The 16467-nt window shown below is 40.5% G+C and overlaps 1 protein-coding gene and 1 long non-coding RNA gene across 3 annotated transcripts in view; one reads left to right on the top strand and one right to left on the bottom strand.

The window, feature by feature from the left end:
* LOC140410355 (lysosomal cobalamin transport escort protein LMBD1-like) overlaps nt 1-16467 on the top strand; it is a 250632-nt gene that overhangs the window by 108658 nt on the left and 125507 nt on the right. For both annotated transcript variants that reach the window (XM_072498372.1, XM_072498373.1), the window contains 2 exons: nt 2813-2901; nt 5553-5626. In XM_072498372.1, the coding sequence (XP_072354473.1) occupies nt 2813-2901; nt 5553-5626 (163 nt within the window). The remainder of the gene's footprint in view (nt 1-2812; nt 2902-5552; nt 5627-16467) is intronic.
* The window catches only part of LOC140410356 (uncharacterized), a 112839-nt gene continuing 96898 nt past the window's right edge, over nt 527-16467 (bottom strand). Inside the window, exon 3 of the long non-coding RNA XR_011940622.1 lies at nt 527-2251. This is a non-coding gene — a long non-coding RNA (uncharacterized lncRNA). The remainder of the gene's footprint in view (nt 2252-16467) is intronic.

Genomic DNA, 16467 nt, shown 5'->3' with positions numbered 1-16467 from the left:
GTGCATTCACAGCATGAATTATTTTATAATCACAATCCTGGGCAGGAACTGGCACAGTGAAGCCACTATCCTTATGGTCCACACCTGCTATGAATTGTCCAGGGACATAGAGTGAAGTGGCACTGGACTGTGACATCTCTTTACCTTAAAAATAACAAATGGCATGACAAAATATGATAGATAATTATCTCGTGCTCCAGTTCTATAGCTCCTAAAATAAAAATGATTTATTAGCTAGAAAACACAAAATGGCAGTAATTATAATACAATTAACAGTTCAAAAAAGTCCCACTTTCCTTTATGCCTGGGTACACAAAACAATAAGATCAGAGTCTATTTTTTCAGAAAAAATGGATCGGGGAACACTCCAGCAGTTGTTGCCTTTTTTTACCTACTGTAAATATGGCAGTGAGTGAGGTTGCCCTTCTTCCTTTGGATATCAATATTCTATTGCTCTGAGTCACCAGGTATCAAATGATACCACCACAAGGTTCAACCGGATATGGATCAAAGAGCCAAATACCAGTTTGTTTGTTCAAGATCAAGGGTACTTTATTTACACACACAATTAATCATGCAACATAGACACTACTAGTTAAACCACACCTATCAACTATGACAACCTGTACTTAACTTCAAACACCCGGCTTAGGTCAGAGGAACAGTGGCCGTTGTTCGAATCTGAGTCTATTGGGTCTGTAGAAGTAACTGCTGCTCAGCTGGGCTCATCCGTCTGGTAGCGGGCGTTGAACTTGAACTTGCTTCTGGTGGTGCTGCAATTGGAAGTAGACATTGCCGGAGCGCCAGGTCCAAGAGAGGCCGAACACATGGTGGTCTCTCTCTTTATCTTTGGGGGTTTTCGCGCTCTTTTGGGCGGTCCTTCAGTTTGGACCCCACTAATTGGGTAACTCCTAATCACTGTGTTCAATTTGAACCAATAAAGGGGCGGGTGCCTTGATGGCTGGGCATGTCCTAAGCGGTCATTGACCCTGTTGTTTACGCTTCCCGAGTACAGGGAGTGGCGAAGAAATATCTGGGATTGTATCGGTTGCTCAAGTATCAGTCCTTTGTCTGACTGAGATGGGCCATAAAAATGCTAATCGGTTGGTGGTTTCGATACCGTCTGGATTCTTCGCTCACAAATATACATTCTGGCTCCGAGCCTGCCTGAACCTTACATTGGCCATTTTTCCCGTTATGCTTTGCGACCGTCCATGTTTCTTATTGTAAGTGGCCATCCCAGATGGCTACACTCCAGAGCATTCAGCCTCTGATTTTCAGGTAAGCGTTCTCCAAGACGGCCTTCAGGATACGTGACAACGCAGAATCGCCGAGCAGAAACTTATAGACAAGTTCCACACGTATGAGCACGGCCTCAACCGGGACCTTGGATTCATGTCACATTACATTCACCCCGCCATCTGGCCTGGGCTTGCAAAATCCTACCAACTGTCCTGGCTTGACACAATTCATACCTCTTTACCCTGTGATTATCCCTCTCTCCAGTTGCTCCGTCTGGACCAGTAGACTTAATTCCCCGCAAAGACTCTCATTCAAAGTATCATATTGCATCTTTGACTTTGTCCATATAAATGTTCCTGGAACCCACCTCTTCATTCACCTGAGGAAGGAGCAGTTCTCTGAAAGCTAGTGATTCGAAACAAACCTGTTGGACTTTAACCTGGTGTTGTAAGACTTCTTATTATCCTTTTCTTCAACCATGGTGAAGTTAATCTCACAATTGCAGAGATTTAGAGAAATGTTTGCGAGTACCTTCAGCCAGAAGTGCACATGTGCAAATCTACTCCGCTTTCTCACAGGGTTCCCAGCATCGCAGAAGCCTGCATCTACCCAAGTCAGTTTGCTCCATAATAATGTTCAGCACTTCACAGTGAAATTCGTGGATTTCCAAACATCCTGCCTATACGGTGAAGACTGATACACAAGAGCTATTTGCTTTCAAGATCATTGGAGCAACTGAAGACGGTTGGACCGAAAACACTGCCTTATAGAATTCTTGAAGTTATGTCGTGGGAATGAGATAAGTGGCCTCCAAGAGCCATAACCATCTTCCTTTGTGTTATGATTGCAGTCAGCAGGGAGTTTTCTCCCTGATTTCCATTGACTTAAATTTGACATAAATTATACTGTGTTCCTTGATGCCATGCTCTATAAAATGGTGCCTGAATGTCGATTCTGGAATTCAGCTCTTGTGTCTATGTTTGGATCAAGGCTGTAATGAGATCTGCAGCTGGTGGAAAATTAACATAATGCATTAGATTTCAGTAGAAACAAATAGTAGAACAGCAAGTGAATGAATTTCTCTTTGTCGTCAATGCTTAGAAAATTCAATGGATAACACTTGGGCAAAAAACCATAAAGCAAAATGGGATTATTAGTTTAGATAAAAATAATTATTTCTTCCAAGTCAAAAACCCTTTTATCTCCTAAAAATAAAATTTGAAAAAAAGCTATATAAATTTAAATGCCAAAGAACTGTTTCTGTGTAATTAGTTCCTCTCATTTCTTTGTGCCAATAAATTATCATTTTCACAAAAGACCATTAAGATGCAAGTCATTGAATTTATGAAATTGAAAAGATCTCAGAAATACATTTTAATTTCATAATGCATACCATTCTGAGTTACTTTTATTTGTTATCGAATTGCGATGTCCCATTGAGGAATAAAAGTTATCAAGAAATTCTGCGTAATGACTACATGTTGAAATATGAATAAAAAATGTATCTGCTAAGAATAGTCCATGTTGAAATACGTGTAGTATCTTTTTTTAAAACCTTTTTGTATTGCAGTGCTTTTGTTCCTTTGAGTATTCCAGCGAACCAGAACTCCACAGAATGGGAAAAGGTGAAGCTTTTATTTGAGGAATTAGGAAGCAGCCGTAAGTAGAAAATTATTTTGTTTTGCTGAATAAATGGAATTAGTGCAAATATTTCAGAAGACATCGAAAGGGGTTATCAGAATTACATTGTTAGGATTTTGCTAACATTAAGCAAGCCCAAGCTGCCTCCAGATTGTCTTATTAATCAGTAATAGCAAAACAACAGAGCAGGTTGCACTTGATTACGGAACATTTTAACTTCCACCTTCTTTTTGGATGCGTAAATAATAGAGGATACAGCATTTCATCATCCACTAATTCTCTTGAAAAATACCTAATTTGGACCCCGATTTATTTATTTATTATTTATTTATAAGAAGATTTTGAGATTCAGCATACTGCCACATTGTTCTCATTGGAGAATTGAAGACTGTGGAATATATTTACAAATATATATATATATATATATATATATATATATATAGATACCTTTTTGTACATTTCAAGTCAAAACTGGGAAAAGTGGCATGTAAAAGATATCCACCGTTTTTGAAGTAATCAATCATCTTTGACAATTTCCAGCTTCCATGGAATTTTGCCTCTTAGTTTGCCAGTAAACACAAAATTGATGCGCAAGTATCTTTCCCATGACTATATTTAACTGATTCTAAAATTGATGGTAGAGTGAAATATTTCTTAATTTGCCAACAATTACCGTGATCAATTTCAGAACAAAGTGAGCAGTTACCCTGTGCCTCAATTACAGCATAAAAATGCTGAGTACCGTTTCTCATTGTACAACAGATAAACACACAGACCGCAAATTCTTAAGAAAACCTACTTTGATCTCAGAACTGTTGTACAAGTCATTCATTAACACATTTCGGGCAACCATTTTAGCAACACTTAATTTCACACATATTTGCACATAGTTTGCTTGGAAGCATATATCAGCTTTGTCAACAACTTTTATTTCTGTTCATATGTAACTATGACAAAGATCAATGGGTGTTAGAGGCGCACCTACACCAAAGAAAGTTGTCTTGCATTGAAGGTGGGGAGGTGGCAAAAATGAGCCCAAATAACAATTGTACTGGGGTGTTCTCAATGTCAAAATCACTGATACATTCTCTACACAGATATCAAATCTAAGTTGAGCCCTACAGTAATATTCAAAAAGGAAGGTTATCAAAAGAGAATCCAGAGAATCCCGACAGTGCAGAAGGAGGCAATTTGACCCATTGAGTCTGCATCAACCCTTTGAAAGACCACCCTCCGTAGGCCCACTCTCCCACTCTATCCCTGTAACCCCACCTAACCTGTACATCTTTGGATACCAAGGGGCAATTTAGCATGGCACATTTCTGCACTGTGGAAGGAAAACAGAGCACCCGGAGGAAACTCAAGCAGTCATGGGGAGAACGTGCAAACTCCACACAGACAGTCACCAAAGGCCAGAATTGAACCCTGGTCCCTGGCAGTGTGAGGCAGCAGTGCTAACCACTGTGTCACCGTGCATCCCTTGGTATCCTGGCCATCAATCTCTTAACCAGCGTTGTCAAACCAATTTATTTGGCTGTTTATTTTGCTGCTGTTTGTGGAATTTGCTGTGCAAATTTGCTTGTGTAATTTGCCCCATCATCATAATGCTTACACTTGAAAAGTACTTCATTGATTATAAAGTCAAGTGGAACATTCAGAAGTTATGAAGTCCAAAGATGTGCAGGTGAGGTGGACTGGCCATGATAAATTGCCCTTAGTGTCCAAAGACGTTGCGTGGGGTTACTGGGTTACGAGGTAGGGTGGAGGGCTTAAGTGGGGTGCCCTTTCCAAGGGCTGGTGCAGACTTGATGGGCCAAATGGCCTCCTTCTGCATTGTAATTTCTATGAAGTACTTATATGAAAAGCATTTTGTAAATTAAGTTCTTTTCATTGGCTCATGTAATGCATTCCATTGCAAATGTACAAAGAATGGTCAGAGATGTACAGGCTTATGGTGTGGTCAAGATGGTTGAACTCTCACCTATCAATTCTTGGGCAGGGGAGAAGAGGTGGTGGTCAGATTCTATGAACAAAATGCAGAGGCTGGGATATAGGGCTTGGGAAGATGGTAGCTGTAAGATGGAGCGAAGGCACTAAGAACTAATAATTGAGGGCTTTGAAATTGATGCAGTGGGGATAAGCCATTAATTAGTGATCATGAGGACATGGGTGATAGGCAACCAGAGCAGTTAAGAACTGGATATAAAGATGAATCCTTGAATGAATTGTTGTTCAAATCCAATTGGTGAGCAATTAAATTGAATGCAATCTTTATAAACTACTGGTACTTACTGGGGCTGCTTTAGCACAGTGAGCTAAACAGCTGGCTTGTAATGCAGAACAATGCCAGCAGCGTGGGTTCAATTCCCGTACTGGCCTCCCTGAACAGGCGCCGGAATGTGGCTACTCGGGGCTTTTCACAGTAACTTCATTGAAGCCTACTTGTGACAATAAGCGATTATTATTACTTATTTTATCTTTCGTTTTCCTTCAATTAGTTAAATGTTCTAGACTATGAAAATTGAGGTATTGGAACCTCATACTTTCTGATTTTACCAGCTGCATGCGTACTTTTTTCTTTACCTATAAGGAGTTTCCATTTAAAATTGTCCAGCGGATGCCAAAGAAATTGGCTGCTGTTCCGAGCTAATATTTTGTTTTATTTGCAGATGGCTTGGCTGCCTTGACTTTTTCCATAAGCACCTTAACCTTGATCGGGATGCTAGCAGTAATAACCTACACAGTAAGTACAAATGACTACTATTTGCTGCCACGTTAACTTGAGTTATGTGGTGCAGGTAAAATATTGGGGACCATGGGCCAGATCTTCACCACTGAGGTGTGTAGCTCGAGTCAGGAAATGTTCTGACTCCAGCTACCTGCCTTGGTATTAAAAACACCCTTTATGCGTTTATGGGAGGTGAGTGCAGGACAGAATCGGCTCTGTTGCCTGTGGAAGGAGATCAGAGGTGGTGACGGATAACCAAGGCAGGTTAGTTAAAAGGCCAACCTCAGTTCTCTGGCAATTTATGTCAGTTGCTTGGTTACATTTTAGGCCTTCTCCTCCCACGCCAACTCATGCTCCCACCCATGGCCCCATGGTCCCTCATACCTGTCATGTCGCTCATGACCGTTTCCGTACTCATTCACCACGTTTACACTATGTACAGAACCAATTACCCCACTGGTAAAAATTACGTGTGAACCTGCTTAGGGGGAACACTCATTCATAATTTTTTGGAAAAAAAACTGTATCTGCAATCCAAAAGAAATGTCAATCAAAAAAGTATCAGGAACAAAGCTTTAAATACCTGACCCATCTTGACCTTGTGCAAATAAATATTGAGACATTAACAAAAGAAAAAAATAACTAATTGGCTTGGTTCAGATCCTCAACAGGAATGAGTGAATTTATTTACCTACATGGAGCAGAATGTTGAGTTTGCTTGATTGACATCCCTGTGATTGTTCTGTGATCTCTTCTGTCAATATCTCAATTGAGTACTGCCTGCCATTTTAAAATATCTCTGGAGTCCTTCTGCCTCTGAAAATCCAGCACGTGAAGGTTTTCTGTGCCTAAAGAATTAATGGATCACTTGAGATCAAATGTGCACCTCCTCTAAATGTGCTGCTGGAGCCAAGATGGAATATTAATTAACTTGCAGCAGCAAAGTAATGGCTACTTGTGCATGCATTAGATGAGATTGATTTGAGCAAAAATCTTACTGCCATTTTTGGCTTCTGTTGCTTATTTTGTGTAAATGTTGGTAATGTAGTTGTGAGCAGCTTACTCAAGCCCTTGTATTCAACAAAAAAAATTGATTATTTGTTATTGTTCAGTGGATACTATGTAGTTGGAAGCTGTTGACTACCATAATGTACTGTAAAAGAGCTACATGGATTTGAACTTATAGTAAATTAACACATTATTAAATAGCATATCTGTCCTTGAGGCTGAACCAAACTTAAGCAAACCTCACTGATTATTAAATATGCCATACACAGTTGCAGTATCTGTTGAACAATAAAAAGTAAGCTGGTCTGTCCTGTCAACAGGAGTAAGATGCTCACAATTACACTGCCAACATTTACACATTACAAGTGACCCCAAAAATAGAAGCAAGCCTATTGCTCAAATCAATCTCATATAATCGCATTGCATCCAGATGCTCAGCTTGTCACTGTCTGCTGTCCGTCCACATCTATGGGGCATCTCATTTCAACTAGCATACAACTTCATGTATAAGAGGAGTATAAGATCATGAGAGGCATGGAAAGGGTGAATGAACTGAAGTCTTTTCCCCAGGGTTGGTGAATAGAGAACTAGAGGGCATAGGTTTAAGTTAAGAAGGGAAAGAATTAATGGGAACCCGAGGAGCATCTTTTACACAGAGGGTGGCACGTTTGTGGAATGTGTTGCCAGAGGGCGTTGTTGAGGCAGGGACATTGACAACATTTGAAAGTCATTTGGACAGATACTTGGATAGGAAAAGTTTTGAGGGATATGGGCCAAATGCAGGCAAATGGGGTTAGCTTAGATGGGCTTTTTGGTTGGCATGGACCAGTTTGGGCCGAAGGGCTTGTCTCCATGCCGTAGATTTTATGATTTTGATTTTCAAAACTGGAGGAAGTTATATTTGATATAACCAACCTAGAGTTACATTCCAGTAAGAACAATGTTGTGCAGCACATAGCTTTTGAACAATTTATATCCTTGCGCATTTTCTTCTTCCAAGTGAGGGGCTCACCACATAGAACGTTACAGTAAACAAGGAAAACTCCCAGAGTCTGTTTTTAAAAAATAAATTTAGAGTACCCCATTCTTTTTTTCCAATTGAGAGGCAATTTAGCATGGCCAATTCATCTATCTTGCACATCTTTGGGTTGTGCGGGTGAAACTAATGCAGATGCGGGAAGAATGTGCAAACTCCACACAGACAGTGACCCAGGGCCGGGATCGAACCTGGGAGCTCGGCGTCATGAGTCAGCAGTGCTAAGCACTGCACCACCGTGCCGCCTACAGAGTCTGTTTTTTAAAAGTTTTTTTTACACCCACTGGCGCACAGTTCACTCACTCTTAAATGTTAATCTTTTCCTATCTATATAAAGACCCTTTCCTTATAGGTGAACGGGTTGAACATCAGAATAAACATTTCTAAGAAAGAAATAAAACGTGTGTGAACCCAATTTGTCTTTCAGACCACTGTAATATACTTAATGTAGACAGTAAAGACATCATGTTATCCATTTGAAACATTTTTATTTCTGCAGTAATGAATAACCAACATTTGCAGATATTTTGCCCTAAACCATACCTAACTTTGGGGTTCCAAAATTAAGGCACGTGATTCCTGATTTTTTTTTCAAAATTAAAAGATCGTCTGCAAATGTCTTCAATTCTTATGAAGCCTGGCACATAACTTCTAAAGTCAGAACTTTCACGTTGGAACTATGCGCTGTGTATTCCAAATTATGTGGAATGTTGGTTTAGTTTTTGTGATTTTGGCTAATGTTTCAAACTCCTGTCCTGTACTTGCCTCTGGATTTACTACTTGAATGTTCATTAAAATATAATTCCGCATTATTCATTCAGGATCCATAAACAAGGAACACGATATTGTAGTAAAAATACTTGGGGTTATTGTCTCTTCAAGTGACTAGATTTTCTTGGGGAAGAAAACGTTTTCATGGAAGGTCATAATCGCTCTTTTTTTTAAATAAAGAACTCCGCGTTAGATTCTCATTTTTACAAGCTCATTTTTACGTTGACCAGATCTATTTTTGCTTCCTTCCCTCCTACACTGAAGGAGGTTTCCTAAAAAAGTATTAGACCTCAGTATTTAGCTTAGTTGGCTAGACAGCTGGTTTGTGATGCAGAGTGAGGCCCATTATGGCTGAGGTTTCATGTCATCATTAGACTTTTAATTCCAGATTTTTAATGAATTCAAATTCCATCTTACAGTCACAACGCTGTCATGACTCATCTTATTGAACACAAATACAGCTCTTCCATTTCATGATGAACTTTAAAGGAGATAATATCATTTCACTTGCCTGCTTAATAGGTGTGGGTGGGTTCCAGGATCGTCTTTCTCCCCACCCTCATGAAAATGGCGGTCATAATTTTATCTTTCCTGCCTCCATTTGGACCCGCTTCAGACTGAAAATCCGGCCCCCTTTTTTCCTGCTCAGGTGAACATCACTATTTACAGAAGAGCTCTCCTGGTGTCGTGGCATTGTTCTTCCTCCACTGGTGCCAACAAAAATAATTTAACTGGCCAGTGATCCCCCTTTCTGTTTGCAGGAATTTGCTGTGTGCAGTTAACTGCTGTGTTTGCTTATCACGCATATCAACTAAACTACGTTTTCAAATGTAATTCATTGGATGTAAAGCATTGTGGAATGTCCTAATGATGTAATAAGGTACTAAATAAATACAAACTCTTTAATTTCTTTATCTAGTTTCTCACTTTAGGCATCTCTTGACCTAGCATTTCTAATTTTAAAATATTTGTTGTTGATTTGCATTAACAAAATGGTCTGGATTTTTAGATCTGTAGATGTATTAACAAAAGTCTCAAAATGAGTGTTGTAGGAATGATTGATGGAAGTTGTTCCAGAGTCCCATTAAGACTTGAATTGAATGTGAACTGAAATATCCAATAAGCGAGGATGGTTAGATGAAAAATCCTGATTTATGATGCCCATAGTTAATTTAAAGAAACATAACTCTCTCTGAATCTACCATTTTATGCCACAAATTTGGTATTCTATACCGTAATTAGCTTGCATTGACTTTAACACCAATTCTACTGAAAGAAAATATTTTGCTACAGCTTGAGTAAATTACAATAGTTGAAAAGCTTATCAAACTTGGCTGAGATCAAGTAATTGCAAAGTAATTAAGGGGGGGGGGCAGTGGCGTAGTGGTATTGTCACTGGACTAATAATCCAGAGTCCCAGGGTAACGCTTTGGTGTCCTGGGTTCAAATCCCACCACAGCAGATGGTGAAATGTGAATTCAATAAAAATCTGAAATTAAAAGTATACTGATTACCATGAAACCATTGCCGATTGTCTTAAAAACCCTTCAGGGAAGGAATGGGATTCCAGTGATGTGGTTGATTCTTTACTGCCCCATGAAATAGCCTAGCAAGCCACTTCGTTCAAAGGCAATTCGGGATGGGCAATAATGCTGGCCCAGCCAGCGGCACCCACATCCCAAGAGCGAATTAAAAAAAGAATACAGTAGCTCGCCTCACTGCCACTACAGCACTGTAGTACCTCAGCTAAGCATTATATATTGATCCAGAGTTTTCAGTATTGGGGCATGGCATCCCTTGCACACTTCAGCTCATAATTTTCTAGCCCCGTAATTGGCTGCAAGTATAAAGCCGATCATACAGAGAAAGCAACAGGCACCTGGAACCCTGGAAAACAACAGAACAAGTAGTTTATCATGATTAATGAGAAAGGTGGCATAGTGATTATGTAACTGGACTAATAATCCAGATGCCTAGTCTAATGCTCTGGAGACACGAGTTCAAATCTCAGCAAGGCAACAGGGGAATATAAATACAATCAATCTGGAATAAAAAGCTATTCTCAGTAATTATCTGCTTCACCAACATTCTTCCAAGGGGGGAAATCTTCTGTTCTCATCATTCCTGGCCTATATGTGACACCACTGCAATATGGATTCCTAATTGCCCTCAGGAAGGTCAGCCATGGTCCAGAAAGCCACTCAGTTGTATTAAACTATTACAGAAAAGTCAAAGAAGAGCTGGATGACCCAGCCAGACACTGGATACGTCAAAAGCACACTAGGTCCAGTCAACTTTGCCAAAATTGGGTCACAGACCACAGAACAAACAAGCTACACACTTGACGTAGTAATATTTACTGAATCATATCTTGCAGCCTGTTGTGGAGAATTGTACAGCTATTCGGCTTCAGTGTACTTCACTCTCCCACTCACGAGAAACCAGACAAAGACTCTTGGAGTCACAAATGAGGCCTCTATTATAAAGTACGGGCTAATGGCATTCCAAGTTGGAACACCAGAGAGCAGTGATTCAGTAATTGTATCGACAGATATACTGCAGATTTAGTTACAAGAAATAAGCATTTACCAAGCATTATCTCTTTCCTTGGCCCCATCATTAGCGAGATGTGTCCTTGGGCAGACTTGCTGCAGCTAACAACTTCAGCTAAACAGCTTGTGTGTGTATACAGATTGATACAGGAAAGTTATAACCCCTTCAGCATTTGTAGGATAACTAAAGTTTTAAAAACTGATTTTGACATTGGGTTAAAAACTATACCCTTTCACAGCCAATGTCAGACTCCACCATCACCATCCTTTGACATATCTTGTCCCACCATCTGGACTGATTGGTTGGTTTGCTCTACAGAGACAGAATAGACTCGATAGGCCAAATGGCATCCTTCTGTGCTATCAATGGCTCATTGGTGCACATTATGCAGGGAGTGGCTGTGGGAATCCTGAACGTGGATTCTGGGTACCATAAGGTCTCATTTCATCAGGTCAAACATGGACAAGGAAACTTCCTGTTGCTTACCGCCCACCACCCTTCTTCCACCTATGGATCAGTACTGTTCCATCTTGAATACCACTTGGAAGAAGCACTCTGGTAGCAAGAGAACCGAATATACTCTGGGTTGGGGTCCATCACCAAGAGTGGCTTGGTAGTACCACTATAGACTGAGATGTAGGGCAGGGGATGAGATAACCATTGAGGAAAAGAATTACGTAAACTGGTTCTTACTGATTTACCCTGTTGAAGATGCATTTGTCATTGACAGTTCTGGTTAAGATAACCAGTGCACATCCTTTGGGATGGTAGAACACCTGCCAACATGGTGTGTGCCAGTACTGCGCTAAATGTGATAGATTCACAGCTCAAAACTGGACATTCACAAGAAATGATGAACCATCAGAAACAGCAGAATTATATTCAACCTTAATTTGTAACTTCATGGTTTGGCATATCTCTCAGTTTATCATTACTAAGAAGCCAGAGAACCAACCATGATTCAATAATGAGTGCAGGAGAGTCTGTCAAGAGTATGGGCAGCATAGTGGTTAGCACAGTTGCTTTACAGCTCCAGGGTCCCAGGTTTGATTCCCGCCTGGTTCACTGTCTGAGCGGAGTCTGCACGTTCTCCCTGTGTCTGCGTGGGTTTCCTCTGGGTGCTCCGGTTTCCTCCCACAATCCAAAGATGTGCGGGTTAGGTGGATTGGCCATGCTAAATTGCCCTTAGTGTCCAAAAAGGTTGGGTGGGGTTACGGGGATAGGGTAGATACGTGGGCTTGAGTCGGGTGCCCTTTTTAAGGGCCGGTGCAGACTCGATGGGCCGAATGGTCTCCTTCTGCACTGTAAATTCTATAAATAGCAGGTGGACCTTAAAGTGATGTATCAATTTGGTGAAATTACAACGTAGGCATACATGCATGCTAAACGGTGGAAACGGCAATCTAAAATGTTAAAAGTTTTCAGTTCCAGACAGATTGTTTGACAGTAATCAAGACTTATCATACTGTTTTTGGACAAAAATGTACAAGACTTAGTTCTTTGTGGCAAAGTTGGTTTGCATTGACCTCTAGGGCACAGCAACTGTCCATGTCCTGGGACAGTCATTTCCAAGCTCAGGGTCGTGACCCAGGGATGGGTAGCAGGCGGCTATTGGGAGGGTCGTGGAGCTATCAGTCGCAGCATTCCCTATCACTGGAAGGAGCGCCCACCGGCTGCGACAGGCTTTTAAAAAATGCCATCCATGACCAGCTTTCACATTGGCCAACCCGCGCATGCGTGCCCCCTCAGTCGGCTCTAACAGTGCGAAGGCCCGGAGCCCAGTGGGACACACCATCTCCTCCTGATATCAGCGCGCTGCCACAGGAAATTTCTTTAACAATCGATAGAGTCTTCCTGCCAGAAGCAGCGGCAGAGAGCAGGTCACGCACCCAGCACACTGTGCTATGTGCTCTGGGCACAAATTCATAGAGGAGAGATTCTTCCATTTGGTAGCTGCCAGCAAACGAGCAACAGGACTGTGTGAAGAGCTGAAGATGGGTCGTTTTGGAATAAGGAAGAAAGGGCCAGAGACACAAACAGACCAGGATCTCACAACTGAATCTGCTGGAGAAAGTTTCTCAGGGGAGTCCACGGCAGGACAAAGCAGTGCTGGGTGTGAGCTCCTGGGCCTCTGATGAACAACCCATTAAGAAGAAGCTGAAATTGGGGACAAAGCCATAAAAAGATGATTTCTTGAGGTATATCTTTATTAGTTGTGCCAATGCAAATCAGGATGTAAAGCCCATGTGTGTTATATGAAGGGAAGCACTGGCAAAATGAAAGTTTTAAATCCTCAAACTTCAAAGGCATTTGAAGACTAACCTCGCGAGAACTTGAAATCACCAGCTGAAGTCCTCAACGGAGATGTAGCATTGAATGACCAAGCAAGTGAGATCATGAGAAGCAAGCAGGCTCACCAGTCGCATTAAATGTAAGCAGAAATTGGGGGTCCCTAGTTCGGGCAGTGTGGGCCACAAAGGTCAGCCAGCATGGATCGCGAAAGTCGGCCGGCGTGGGCCGCAAAGGTCGGCCGATAGGTAAAAATGGGTCCAGGGAAAAAACGTTTGAAAAACACTGTCCTAGAATATCAACACCAACTTGCATTTTCACAGTGCATTTATTGATGTATGAACAGATGGTGATTGATACTGAACCAAAGACTTAGACAGTAGGGTAGGTAACCAGATGCTTGGTTAAAAAGATAAGTTTTAAGTAGCATTTAAAGGAGGACAGAGGGGATGTTTGTTTCGGAGGGAATTGCGGAATTTAGGCCTAGGCGGCTGAAGACCCAACAATGGTGGAACTCTATAATGAGTGGAAGCACAAGAGGCCAGAGTAAGAGTGCAGAGAGCTCAGAAATATGGAAGCCTTGTACTCTTTACTTGCAATTCAAACACAAAAAGCTAGTATGCTGCAGAGTTATCACTTGCCAAGGCACCATTTTGCTGCCAAAACCAAAGAATCTCCTCTTTAAGCAAGTATTTTCTAAAAAATGTGTATGAGATGTCTTCAGTCAAATATATCTTTAAGGTGAATAGAGCATGAATTACCTTATTTACTGACTGCTGGATAATTGTATTGGCTTTTTTCCCCATAGATGGTGTGAACCTAAGTCCAACTGTTCTGAAAAAGATAGTTTCTCATTGGCGTCAGCTATCAACATGCATATGTTTAGTATTTCAGAGTGTGAGAATGATTATAGTCGTGGGAGACTTTCATCCATCTTTAGATGCTCTATAAACGAGCACTCAGGTTTTCTGTGCTTCTTCTTCCCCCAACAGTTGCAGCAGCCGTCACTTCCATTCATAAATCTAGATTTTGGGATCTGGGCTCTTAAATGAAAAGATTTAACATGGAAATTTCATAATCGGAAAAGTAACCTTCAGTAACATTAATGCCAATGTGAATAGCGAGTAATAAATTTTGCATGTCACAGTTTCTAAAAGTTGCATTTATAAGTGTAATAGTTTTTTTAAAAGGTTACTGTATTTGAAAGCCAGATTTGGAGTCTTGTTAATCATTTTCTTTTTGTCTCATTTCATCCTGTTTCTCCATAACCAAACCCAATTCTCTCCCCTAACGTCAGGGTTAAAATATTGGCCAGAGTTGTTTTCTTTATGTAAATGATGATTAAAATTCTGATTGCCATTAGATCTATAGGCACAGCCCATTGGAAATGCAACAAGAAAATTGGACTGTAAAGTTCCGTGGATTATCTGAAGTTGCTCTTCTGGGAATAGTTTGAGCAAAATGTCAGCATTACAGTAAATAGAAATTAGTGGATGATGCATTGTATAACCCTGTAAACAAAAAGACCTGCTCTGCTATGAGGCAAGTTCTAAAGAGATTTATAATCACGAGGTAGTTACTTTGCCATCTGCTTTAACATATGCAAGATGCAAGGTACTTCATGTTTCAACTGGGATTTCATTAAGAATACATTAAAACATTTTACTTTGGTCAGAATAAATATTAATCTGGACTCATTTGAGATTTTGTTTGTGTTTACTTTAAGAATCATTTTAAAGGTTTAAAAAAAAATTTTGTTGGCCTCTGTGCATTTCCTGAAAAATATATTACTGTTCTCTTAATGTTTGCCTTGTAGAACTGGACCTAAGGGGCAAATAAACATTCTGACCTCTTTTTGTGTTTACAGTTGTAGCAGATGGTGTATCAGTTCCTTCAGGGTATTATTAGATAAAAGGACTTCAGTTGTGGTTGAGCAGCCTAAACATCATGCAGCATTCAGTAGCTTAATGCGTGATGAATGCCAGAACCCTTCCAGACCTTGGGCTGCCTGTAAGCAAACACTTTCTATCGCATAAAGCATGCCTGTTAAATTACTTGCAGTATTTTTAACCAAACTAAAATCCCCTCATCGTGACAGCTTAATTGTGCGACTGTCAAAATATATTAACATGTCTTTATAAATAGTAGTGGACGAAACTCTAAATAATGAGTCGCTTCTTCAGTATTAAGTCTTGAATTCTTGCTACCGCTTCTATATCAGTCTGCTGATTTAAAAACTTAGAATCAAACAATCAGGATAGAAAGTGACCATTCAGCCCATTGTGTCTAAGCCAACACTTTTAAAGAGCTATCCAGTTAGTTCCTTCTTTAGCCCTGCAAGTTTTTTCAATTCTCTTTTGAAAGCTATCACTGAAGCTGCTTTTATCATCAACCAAGGCAACATGTTACAGATCTTAACAATTCGCTATGCAAAAAACTTTTTGTTATCTCTCCTCTGGCTCCTCTGCCAACCAGCTCAAATCTGTTTCCTCCAGGCACTGATCCTCCTGCTGATGAAGGCATACTTTCCCATTGCACTCCAGCAAAACTCTCCCCTGATTCAAGAACCAGCTCCAATTTTCCTCTCGTTCCCCTCCATTCCAAGGAGAACTGTCCTAACCTCCCCCCCCCCCCCCCCCACTCTACCTATACAACAGAAGTCCCTCCAATAAGTTTCCTCTGCATCTTTTCCAAGACCCTGATATTCCCAACCCCCTCCCCATGTGTTTTTTTTCTAAAAAAAAATCTCTGAAATCAATTTTTATTTTCCTCCTTGACCATACTCCACAATCTTTAAAAGAAAGGCTTCACTTGGTGTGTTCAAAGGAAAACCACACTTATGCATGTGCATGAGAATAACTTTGTAGATTTATCGTGCTGCTCATGGTCTTCTATACAATGTCATGCAGAGCTCCCCGGAATCCATTTGTTTCTCCCTATCAATATTGTTCCTTATGTCACATATTTCATTATCACCATTAAAGTAATTAGTGCTACTAATCTAGTACGCCATATTAAGTAACTTTTGGTAGCAAGATATTTTGTTTTCAAAACGGCCACTCCAATGTATTTTCCTTGCAAATTACCTGAAATGTTAAGTGAAGCTGCAGGAAAATCTCAACAAAATCTCAACATACGGGACTCTCCTTACTAGGACCGGCATTTGAGAGGTTAATTAAAATTGATTTTGGTCAGCAAA

This window comes from Scyliorhinus torazame, chromosome 4 (genome assembly GCF_047496885.1).
Source record: "Scyliorhinus torazame isolate Kashiwa2021f chromosome 4, sScyTor2.1, whole genome shotgun sequence".
In the NCBI taxonomy this organism is placed as follows: Eukaryota; Metazoa; Chordata; class Chondrichthyes; order Carcharhiniformes; family Scyliorhinidae; genus Scyliorhinus; species Scyliorhinus torazame.
The sequence above is the reverse complement of the archived record's forward strand: the minus strand, read 5'-3'. Positions and strand labels throughout refer to the sequence as shown.